General features: G+C 39.2%; 1 protein-coding gene across 1 annotated transcript in view; it reads left to right on the top strand.

Moving 5' to 3' along the window:
• Positions 1-6,053: 6,053 nt before the first annotated feature.
• tp63 (tumor protein p63) overlaps positions 6,054-12,262 on the top strand; it is a 33,445-nt gene continuing 27,236 nt past the window's right edge. Inside the window, exons 1-3 of the mRNA XM_023404240.2 lie at positions 6,054-6,273; positions 11,349-11,483; positions 11,583-11,712. Of these exons, the coding sequence (XP_023260008.2) occupies positions 6,221-6,273; positions 11,349-11,483; positions 11,583-11,712 (318 nt within the window). The 5' untranslated portion in view covers positions 6,054-6,220. The remainder of the gene's footprint in view (positions 6,274-11,348; positions 11,484-11,582; positions 11,713-12,262) is intronic.

Here is a 12,262-nt window from a genome sequence, read left to right as displayed (position 1 = left end):
ATCTACTCATCAAAGACTGTCTCAAAGAAATGCCTCTGAAATATCCACTTTCATTCAAGCGTCCCAGAACATCTACAGCGTGTTTTATTTTTAAAGCGTATCCAGTGACAAAGGACACTTCAACCCCTCACTTAGATTACATGTGGACGGGTGTAAGCTCATGGATGGAGGGTAATGTGTCTTTGAGCTGCCCCCAGGCATCATTATGTTTTACGTGTACATGCTTTTTAATAGGTTGAGGGGCAGACCAATCACACTTGTCAACCTGTTGCCAGGATACCGGCGGTGTGGTTGCTAAACACCGGTCCACAACTTTTACATCATGGACTATATTTCTGAAAGTTAGAATATGAAAGATTATATTACCTCACAGAAGTGCTGAAGCAGGTCCCAGGAACACCTGCTCTTTCAGTGTAAAATATCATCACCCTTCCTCCTGAGTCTGTACAATTTCCTCATTTAATGCCTGCTCTCAATAGAGGAGATGATCTCCATCTAATCCTAATAAATCATCTGCTAGAAATGATTAGTAAGGCAGAGGAAAATGTTTAGTAGCAGTGAGTCTTTTAAGCTAAGCATCATGTAATTTATCACTGTTGATAATGGCTTAGTTTCATTTTATCTCTTGTTTGCTAATAATCTAGATTTAGCAGTGATCTGAAGCGCTCATTTATTTGTGGACCCCTTGAATGCCACATTAGGGCGGTTATTTATGTAATTATGTGCTAATTAGACCTTGCTTCAGGTGACACAGCCCATGTTTTTTAGTTCATTTCCCCATTGTGAACGTGAAACTATACTGCACTAAGCTAACACCACACCATGAGTGAAGCTGACACACATCAAAGGACAGGTTTAATGTTGGATTAGCTGTGATTGATGGTTTGTGGTTCACTGATTGTCTGCTTCTCAGATCTGAGACTGGTCGGTGGAAAGCTTTGAAAAGTTCTCCACTCTGGTCCGTGAGGGGATTCTTCCTCCTTGGGAAGAAAAACAAAGCGATGCAGTCGTACTCGTTTGAACCTGGAGCAGGTTTTACCCCTCAGTTTCATGTTTTGTTTAGTCTGGACTCCCTCGTGGCCCGCTGGTCACCTAAATCTATGAACTGTATGCAAGGTTTTGTTTGTAGAAACACTGTCTATAGTGCTGCTGTCTGATAGCAGTGCTCCCCTTTATTAGTGCACAATGTTTTATAACCCATCAAATGAACACTTTCAGCTCAGGTGCACAGATAGTGACCTTTTTTCGTCATAGGTGAAAACTAATCAGGATTTTTTATATCTAGATTATATGTGAGGTGTTCAGAGTGGCTTGTAGAGCTGAAAAAAGCTAGTCAATTAATCAGTTGCAAAAATGTTAATCACCACTGGTTCCAGCTTTTCTTTGTCATATATGTTACTGACTGTGTGTTTTTTGAACTTATGGTTGGATGAAACAAATAATTTGAATACATCACCTAGGGCACTGGGAAATTATAATGGGTGTTTCCACTATAATGATTTATAATTGGCAGGTTAATCAATAACAAAAATTGTAAGTTGCAACCTAGTGCCTAGCCTAGTCACTTCTATTGATAAACTCACAGAGCATGATCAAAGCAGGACTGTGGCTCCACAGAGCTTTTTTAACCCTCTTTTACCTCATTGTTTTATTTTGGAGTCTGAAAGCTCTGGTCTCTTGAAACTGTTTCCTGGCTGCTGTTTTCAATGAGAAATTTCTAATAAATCAACTTTATGCAACCTGCCTAAAGACAAACGGCAGACAAAGTAACTAGCTGCTGAACATGGTGGGGCATTTAGCTAAAGAGTTAAAGGTTGTTCTCTCTGGAGTTGGTGTAGAGCAGCTTGCCAGAAACACAACTCCACATAAATGCTAATGTGTCTCTGTGTCTGCTCGATATGTAAATTGGCAACGAGCTAACGGTTTATTTGCCAGGTAATTTATTTTCTAACAACTTTGTAATAGGTTAACACTGTGTTTAGCTTTTTCCAGTGGTCAAAAAATGAATTAATCAACTTTTTTTTTTTACTTTTTTAAAATTTTAAATTGCCCTGTTTTTTATTCATCGGTTCCACCATAAAAAATGATTTCTCATAATCACTCATGCAGTGTATACATGTATAAAAAAAAACAAATCTGGTTCCAACGTAAGCTAGTTCTACTGGCTGGATTATACAACTCTGGCTCACTGCCTATATGTTGCTGCAGGCAAGATTCATTTTCCCAACGTGACAACAACCCGCTCTCCGGTGTAAAAGTCACTGTGACAAAAGACACACAAAAAAAGTTGAATCATATCGTGGGAAAGCATCAATAATTGCCTGGGAGTCTGAATATTACCACAAATAGTGATTCAGTGAAATACAGGTTTTACCAGTCACATAGAGAAAACTCATGCAAGTGTACGGCTCTTTATCTTTGGCGCCGTTATAGAAAGTGCAGGACTGGTTGTATGAGGGTGAAAATATTCCATGCTCCAGGAACTGAATTTATATCCTTCTACTACAAAGTTTAAAAGATTTTATCTCATTGTTTTATATGAGCAGTGGATTCGTGATCTGGATCCCTACACTTAATGGTTCCTTGAACTTCCCCCGACATATTGTCAGTTAAAATAGAGGTTCCCCTATAGGGCTGTTATGAACAATGCCAAGTTGCTGGGCAGTTTAGTGCATAGGCTGTAAATTATCACCTCTCAGACACTGCACCGGACACTGGCAGTTTTGACTCATCTGGATTTCCCCTGCATTAGTCACCAACTGGAATATACACACAGACGCACACAAGTATGCCCACATAACCCCCTCGCAGTGTGAGAGTGATTGGCCACAGTGTGGTGTGTGTGACTGACACTGATAATACATCTCTCCATAGTGCAGCAAACGCTGAGGCTACTTCATCAGCTGCTCCACCAACTGCTCTTTGGCATCCCGTATGTAAACTCTTGACATTAATAAGGCTGTGTGAATGGGGCCTCGTAATGCCTTCAGGACAATGAACACACCAACGTGAATTAAGGAGATATTGTGCTGTACAGTCACACAGGCTGGTTGCCATCTACGGTTTTCACTGCAGATATAATTGCAGATTAAAGCGAGCTTAACGTTCTCTAATCAGAGCGTTGTGAGAATAATAACCACATAAGACATATGTGCACCCCTTCTGATGACAGTACCAGAGATGTCACTGACGTAGCTGCCAACTCATAAACACACACATACATCTCAAATGAAGTAATAGGGGTTCGGTGACTGATTCCCAACGCCTGGGCCTTAGAGTAATTAATGATGTAAGGGTTTCAGATGTCATTGTAAATATCAGATTTAATGACATCTTGAGGTCAGTTTGTCCTTGTTATGTTGAGAGGTGGACATGGTCAAAGCTACAGTGCGTGTAAAAGGTTTATTAGAGGGAATTTGTCTTATAAATAACAATAATCACCCTCTGGGTTTTACAAGTGGGGTTTTTACTGTAGTTGTGATAACGTGGATGGAGATGGATATTTATTTTTCAGCTGGGAAACTTTATTTAACTGAACTAGCTGATTAACAACAACTGGTATTTACAGCAGTGACCTTGGGGAATGGTTACTTAGAGATAGACGGACAGGCGCAGTGCAGTGGTACTTGCTGCGCTGCAGTGCACAAGGTAGCAGCAGTGGTATCTTCTTCAGCAACTCTATAGCTTTGAAAACTTGATAAGAACGGACGGATGATGGCTTCTTTTTTTGTTTTTTGTTTTCCAAGACAAATGTGTTCTTATGTAATCATATCACATATCATAAAAATGGCTTTAGTGTTGGTTGGTTGGTCGGTTGGTTGACTTTGGTCCAGACTGAAAAATCTCACCAACTATTAAATGAATTGCAAAACAGTTACATCGAGTAATTATGTCCCAGAAACACGCTGAGGTGTTTTTCAGTCGTCCAGTACTTCTGTTCATCCGAGTACACCTACCTGCAAAGAAACCATTACCTCCATTCCTTACATCAGCTGAGCTAAAGTATGCTAACAGTAAGCTGAGATAATGACAATGATAATGAGCTATGCTGACTCTAAGCTGAGGTAATGATCATGCTGAACATTATACCTGCTAAACATTAGCATTGTAACATTGACATTGTGAGGAAGTTAGCTCCCTGGTTTTAAAACAACTATAACTTGAATTTTTAATATAGAGGCATCTCATCTAATCTCATCTCATCCCTCTGCTTTAATTTATAGTGAGTTCCTGCTCATTGTTTAGCCGTCTGGCCCACAACTATACTATTTCGGTTCACTCTCACTGTTCTCGCAGTGTTGTTTTCAGCCACAGCAGTTAGCTAAAAAAAGCACTGAAAACCCACTGTACGCTACCTGCTCAGATCCAAACAGCAGATACACACAGTTGGTGACGCTGTGGTGAACATAGTGGAACATTTAGCAGCTAAAGAGACAGCTATTTCCCCCCAGGAGACCAGAGTTAGAAGAGAGTGATTATTGGACTTACATTCATGAGGTGGCTAGAAACTGGACTCCACATGCTCAGTAACTGCTGGATGTGTGAATCAGCAACTGTTTGCTAACAAGTTTTTATATAAACCTAAAAGGTGATGATATGAATGTTGTGTTCACATCTTGTTTCTGCTGATCTGAAGTTACCAAAAAAATCTGTTATAATCAGTTGCAGGTTTAAGTTCTACTGTGCATGAGTAGAGCCTCACAGGGCTGTAAGCGTGGCTTGATCTTGTTCGGTACATTAACATATCAATAAAATCGATATGAATTTGCACAGATTCAAAATTGAGAAATTGTATTTACCTTATTATCTTCAAAAATATCAAGGAAATCTGTGTCTGATAACAAGCTTGTTTATCATGTAATTAGCTTAGTGTGACATTTTTAGTTTGACAGCAAATAATTGCCTTTCTGTACAGGGTATCTTTAAAAAATAACAACTGTGTGACCACAGCATCACGTCACCAGGTTGGCACACATACTGTCCCACATAGGTGCACAGCAGCCAGAGAGAGAGAGAGAGAGAGAGAGAGAGAGAGAGAGGCTGCAAGTCTTTATTAAAAGTACAAGAGAGCAGCTTAGAGGTTTGTGTTCCCTGGATACACCACATCTATTTATTATCATTCCCCCCGCTGTGACCCTACCTTTTATTTTAGCGTGCTGATTCATCTGCCATTCATCTCTGAAAACCACACAAGACCTCTAGGTTTACAGTGTCATACTACTTGGGGGGAGAGGGAAAGTCTGATATTGAATTGGAAGTATGTGAAAGGATGCACGCTTAAACAGGAGTTTATGTAGGCTACTGTAAAAGATTTTCAAACCACAATATTTTTTTTCGGTCTCAGTCTGAGTCCCTTTAGGCCAAGGATATAGAGGATGTAGGAGGGTCATCTTCTTCTTGTTTTTCAGTTAATGGAAACGTTTTCATCCGTTACCAACCACTATTATCTGACTAGACTTCTGACATCTCGTCCTAAGAGTGTGTTTCACTTCCTCAAAATCGAATATTCGGGTGATTTTTGTCCCTGACTGAATCCTTGTGCTTTTGCTGAATCGGCACAGAATCAACAACAACCTCCTCCACGCAGAATGTATTTATAACAATATTCAGCATTCTTGAAGCCTCCTGGGCCTTAGTGAGAAGAGTGACGCAACGCACATGCCCTCATACCCACAAAACCACCTGGGAATCTGGTTGGAAATATCAGAAGTGGCGAGAGAAACACATGCAGTAGGGTTAGGGTGAGCTTTTCAGGACGGTGGCTAGCTGTGTGTTTGTGTGTATGTGTGTGTGTGTGTGTGTGTGTGTGTGTGTGTGTGTGGGTGGGGGTGTGTGTGGGGGTGGGGGTGCAGGGTCAAATGTAGTTGCTTGATATCTATATCCTAGCAACTGCTAGTGAGTGATATCTTGTACAACTGTAGCTGGGGATTGGTCAGGGAGCTGGCGCAAGCCCCGCCTATTTGTAGGGTAGCCTAAGAAAAAATACCTAAATTCAAAACATCTCTCAAACTTTCTCCACTCTGCACTGTATCCTCCGGCACTTTAATCCAGGCCTGTTTGTTTATTTATTTATATTTATTATTTTGTTTTTTGTTTTTTTGTTTTTTTTTTAATTAACTGTATTTATTCGTGTAGCTCATGTACAGTCACTGATACATGTGCCTTTACAACAAGCTGAGCATTTTGAAGATTTCAGCAAAGTGAAGTTTGGCATGACACCATGAATTCACCTTACACAGCTGTGCAGTATTACCCAGAGTTTCCCTTTCATCGGTAAGTACATACATATTGTTTAAACTGATGACTTCCACTGTTAGTTTTGTTTGAATATTAAAATGTATCCGAGGCCTTGTGATTTTCCAACATTTTTTTTAATGATATTAAATCCTGAAGCAGCTCAACTAACATATATTACATGGATTTGACACGTGGTTCACAAATGAGGATTGTGTATTTAGGTATAATCTTTTACATTTATTATTAGTCTTTACAAATGGAGCCTTTAACACAGGATATTCAATATATTTAAAGACTTTATTGAAGTGGCTGGGAATCTCCCTGCTGCTTGTTTGACCTGCTCTGCCGTTCAGACTGATACTGTCTGGAGGTCCAAAGTGACCTGAGAACAGTTGTGTCTGCCTGGATCCTCAGCTGCTGCTCTGTCCTGATATATTTATAAGTGTGGCATGCTTATGGCAACAATGCATGTGTAAAGGGCCATCAGAGCTGAGGTGGCAGACAGATTAGATGACATCCGAGGGTCTTCTTCTGATCCTGACTTTTGGTAATTTCAATGGAAACACATGCATTTAATCAGATGTCAGACGTTTTGCAGAGGCTTTTAATCCAGGATGACAGATGACACTAACTAAACCATTTAATGATGCATTTAAGATGTAGATTGGATGTATCTTGTAGATCTTTGCCCATAAATGTCCTCTCCCTGTCCTCTATCTATCATCAGTGTTAAATTAACACTATACACTGTGATAAATGTTGAACTCACACTTTTGCATCCACTATATCATCACTGCATGTCTTATCATTAAACATTATTGAGGTCAGTAGTGATCAGACACCTGCAATGCTGACATCCATACTCTTCTCATTCTCTCTCAAATGATGGTTACTGCAATGAATATGATAAAAAATATATATATTATACATTATTTTGTCCTGATATTTAGAAGGTTAACTTATATTTTGTATTGTAGTGCATTGATTGCTTGCTGGTTAATTGTAATAATAATAATAATAATAATAAAAATAATAATAATAATCTTTATTTATAGAGCACGTTTCAAAATCTGCGTTACAAAGTGTTTGACAAAGGTAGCAATAAGATAACAGACAAATCAATCAAAACAATTGTATAATAACTATTACAGTGTAATTTTAAGAGAAATTAAACACTTCAAGGGAAAGTAAAACCCAGAAATCTATAAAAGTAAGTTTTAAGAAGAGACTTAAAGGCGGTCACGGATTCAACCCACCTGATTTCCTCAGGCAGATCGTTCCAGAGCCTCGAGGCCCTGACTGCAAATACTCTGTCCCCTTTAGTTTTCAGCCTCTGGAACAGACAAAATACATTTGCCTGAGGATCCCAAGGTGTGTACCGGTGTGTACGGGACTAAGAGGTCAGAGACCAGGGAAAGAGGCCATGGATTGCTTTAAAAGTAATCAATAGAATCTATAAAAAATATTCTAAAACATACTGGGAGTCAGTGTAAAGAGGCTAAAACAGGAGTGGTGTGATCATGTCTCTTGGTTCTGGTTTAAGAGAGTTCTGTGCAGTCTGGAGACAATCAATAGATTTTTGGGTTGTAATGCTGTAACAAAATAGTTTGCTATCTCTGTCCATCTGGTGTCCATGTTCAGGAATAGTATGTTTATGTTTCCCGGGTTAATGCACAATAAAACATACGCACTGTACAATTAGTTTTTCTGTGTGTACCTTAGGACATTTAAGTGTAATTTAGTTTTTGTGTGCAGAGTTATTATATACTGTGGTCTTTTGTGCATTTTTTACTGAATGCCACAGTGTTCTTGTAGTTGTGTTTGAGTGGTGTGTGTTTTAAAGTCATTAGTGTGCTTCTAGTTTTCTGCTTTAATCAAACAGATAATTCGGCCTCTGTGGCTTACAATAATGACTTCATTGGAGCTTGATAATACAGGTTTAAAACCTTATTATGTGATGCTTTCCAATAAAACCCGGTACCGGTTGTGCTGTAATCTACATTGGAACAAGGAAAGTTTTGGTAGCATTCATTTTCTGTGGTGTTGCTCATTTTGTTTTATTCAGCTGTAAAATATCAAGGTATATTTTTTTAGTCCGCTAATTCTCTCCTTTTCTCTTGTTTTCTTTGAATTCCACACCTTAAAGGAATTTGTGTCCTTTTGCCCCAGAGGATTTGAGTTCAGACTGTTTCACTTCTATAAAAGAAAGGGGATAAGAGGAGGAGAAACTCTGGTGCTTTCTATTGTTTTGGAGTCATGTCCTTCTTCCAGCCGGGGCTGACAGATGTGGGGGAGAAGGTCTAAGGCCTTTGAACAAGTGATTAATAAAGACACTGGAGAAGGGCCCCGATCGGCTGGGCTGTTTGTTTTGATTGCATTTTCATCGGTCGGTGTGCCCAACCTGCCAAGAGACAATAGCCATCCCTGTTTAGTGCTGACCTCTGCCCCAGTCTCGTCTGGAGGCGCTGCAGTGTCTTTAAGTGGATGCTGAACAGCCTTCGCCTCAGGCTAACTGAAAAACCCTCTGAGTAACCAGACACCCAAAAAGCAGACAAACAACAGCCAGAGCGAGGATAAACTCATCTATCTGAATGGCATTAAATTTACGAAATGCTTTTCCTTTATGTGTAGGTCAGATTTTCCACTTTTGCAGATTTCCATCTTGTTTCTCAGCTACTGAAGTCTCAAAATGAAGATTGAGGTGAAAGCGGACATATTTTTTATTGTGAAACTGCCTCGATCTTGGATTCATGACAAGGCCTTTTTGGATGCTGTCCAGTATGTTTTTAATAAAATCAATTTCAAGAGCTTACAGGACAATGCAAATGTTTGCATTGTGCAGGATATCAGTAGGTGTAGGCAACTGAAATGTATTCATAGGCTTAGACTGCTGTACATGTCGAACCTGGTGTACAACTGGCAGCAGACAATGCTACAAATTCAAAAGTCTTTTAGACAAATTAATGCGGTACCAGTTGAACAAGTTCTGCCTATTAGTTTGTTTTAAAAGAAAAACTAAAAGCCAAAATCAAATAGAGTTTAACTAGGCTAAGGCAAAGCTAGAAGAACCACGCCTATAAATCCTTCCTCCTCCATGAACAGAGATGACACCACACCTGTTCTACCTGCACTCTACCTATTTTATTATTGTTTTACTTCACCCACCTTGTTGTGTTGTTTTTCAAGTGACTGCGATCCATTAATACAAATGTATGATGATCTTATCATCTCCTAAACTCCAGGAAGCTCATTTTGATTCATACTGTAGATGTGTTTCTACTGCAATTGTCCTTGTCCTCTCTTGAATGCAAACAGTAAAATTAAAATAATCTGAAAAGATCTTATAAACAGCAATCTCTTAAATATATACAAATAATAATAATAAATAAATAAAAATAGGCTATACATACTTAGTAGTTTTGGCCTGCAACAGTGTCTAAATAATAACTGTAATGAAAGATATTATTATATAATATAAACAGATTGTATGTGTTTGAAAGATTTGGTGAATAATGCTGCAACATTTAATCAATCGTGTTGTTTTTGTTGTTGAGATTTTATAAGTATAACAATATACCACGAGACATTGGTTGCCATGGCAATTAACAAAAGCCTAGAAGGAGCAACGGAACAAAATCAGACATGTTAGCCACAGTCCCCACAACAAAGGTAATATGTTAAAATCTCTGGATTATTAGAAGTTTAAATAAACTACAGAAGGCACACCTTATTATGCAGGAGAGATGTCAAGTCATTTTTTTTAGCTAACCCATTTGAAGGGTACGGAGCTAAAAAGCAATAGTTTTGGTAGTTAGCATTGTAATGAAATTAGCCGAGCTCTGGCTGAACAGACCAAAATGAGCTAACTAGCTCGGTAATCCACTCTCGGTGAAAATGTAAACGCATCTGTATATATATGTTTTAATAATGGTTCAAAAATGAGTTAGTTAGCTGCTACACTTACTTCCACTGAAGCAGGTAATATTGTGTATAATGTTTACCGTCTTAACTAGCGCCTCTTTGCTCTTTTCTTTCGTCAACTATCGTTAGAAACGTTAGCCAACATATTATTTCCTATGGTGACGTATCTCTGATTGACGGAAATAGTTTTATATGCTCAAACGTTTGTGCTCATGGGTTTATTTGAGTATTTAGTCTGTCAAAATACTGTGTAGTTTACTACTCTCAGTATCGCAAACATGCTTGACATATTTGACTGACAAGTTACAAATGATGTAGCTAAAGATAATGTACATGTCTAGTTTTCCAGGCCAAGAGCGGGAATATTCGTTATTCCAAGAAGCTGTAAATTGCTCCTCTTGTGCAGTCACTGCTTTAGCAAGTTGCTAATATTACAAAAGCTTCTAAATTATATTTTAATTTGACCCAGGTTGAAAGATCTGTAGGCCAAATCTCCAACATCCCCCTTTTTGCACCTTAGGCATTGCAAACTTAACTCTATATTCTAAACTCAGCACTCCCTCTGTGTAACTCCTGCATAAGTTAAATTATTCACTTCATTAGATATGCCTGTGTTTGTAAGTCAGGTATTAATATCATTCATCACACAGTGTTGGGGAATTCCAAAACCTAAAATAGTGCCAGCTTCAGATTATGGACCCCCCCCCCCCCACCCCGAACCACGTCCAGCTGTACACATACCAGAAGTTGCAGCAGTGCTATCATATAGACTGTGGGGGGAATTCCGCCTGTCTCAGACTGCAGCGTGCGCCACTTCAGCAGGAACAATGGCACGCTGAGCCCTGAAGCAGGTGTAATGTTTCAGGGGAGCAGGTCAAAGTGCCTCTGTCTGAATGGTGCATAATCACCATTATGTGTAGTACAAATATTCAGTATTATGCAGGGTGACTTCTTCACAATGGAACTGCTCTTCATGAATGGCTGCCAGCAAGACTCCTCCTCCTCCTCCTCTTTTCCTCTGCTGGCTGGGTGGCCAAAATCAGCCCTGCACATCAACTTTTATCTTGAATGTTTGCTGACACTGCCATTTTTAATGCTCTCATTTAAAACAGTTGTGCCTTTAAAAAAAAAAAAAATATGAGCAGAAAAATGAATGTAAAATGACCATGGTTAACTCTGTCGTCTTGCAGACTCAGGGACCCTCCATCCCGCTTGTCCTGGAGAGAGAGCTCGTTCCTCACCACCATGTCTCAGAACCAGTCAGCTCAGACAACTGACTTCTTAAGCCAAGATGTATTCAACCAACTGTTTGACATGCTGGACCAGTAAGTGAATAGCACACAAAAACAAACATTATGCTGTAAATGCAAAAACACACGCAGACTTTATTGTGCGTCAGTGTTATCATCTCTGTTGTGTTTCAGATCTGCCATTCATACAGTCCAGCCCATTGAGCTGAACTTCACAGACAGTCCAACAGATGGGTCTGCAGGAAACACCATTCAGATCAGTATGGACTGCATCACCATGCATGAGCCAGATAAGACACTTTCTGTAAGTACGTTGGTTTTCTGGCGAAGCAAAACTCCTGTTTCATATTTTATTGTTTTTCACTAGTAGTTTCTGCTGCCTCGGACCCACCACAACCGGTGATACAAAATATGTAAAATTAACAGTATTCAAAATGACTGACAGTTCTCCCTGCAGTGTGTTATACAACCAGTAAGCATTACTGCGACCATAAGGATCATTTCTCTGAGCACTGTCTGTTTTGTTTATGGAATAATAAGGTTTCAGAAATGCCTTGACTCAGCAATGAGTCAGTACCCTCACAGAAACAATATGGATGTTTTACCATTATTTCGATTTTTCTTAAAGCTGTTTTTATGCCTTGTGAGACAAAACAATGTACTTTCTTCACCGGTTAATTTCAAAACACACAAATGATGCCATAAAGTGCTTTAATGATTAACCAAAAACAACATGGTCTCAACACAACATATAGCAGCTTGATATTTTACATGATATAGATTGTGCACTTAACTGTGGCTTATTAATAAATATACCATCTGAGATTACTTTCATTCTGAGTTGATGGGACTTC

Source organism: Seriola lalandi, unplaced genomic scaffold (genome assembly GCF_002814215.2).
Source record: "Seriola lalandi dorsalis isolate HSWRI2012SDOR001 ecotype SW California unplaced genomic scaffold, Sedor1 jcf7180002054235, whole genome shotgun sequence".
NCBI lineage: Eukaryota > Metazoa > Chordata > Actinopteri > Carangiformes > Carangidae > Seriola > Seriola lalandi.
Note: the sequence above shows the minus strand (reverse complement) of the source record. Positions and strands in the feature narration are given on the sequence as shown.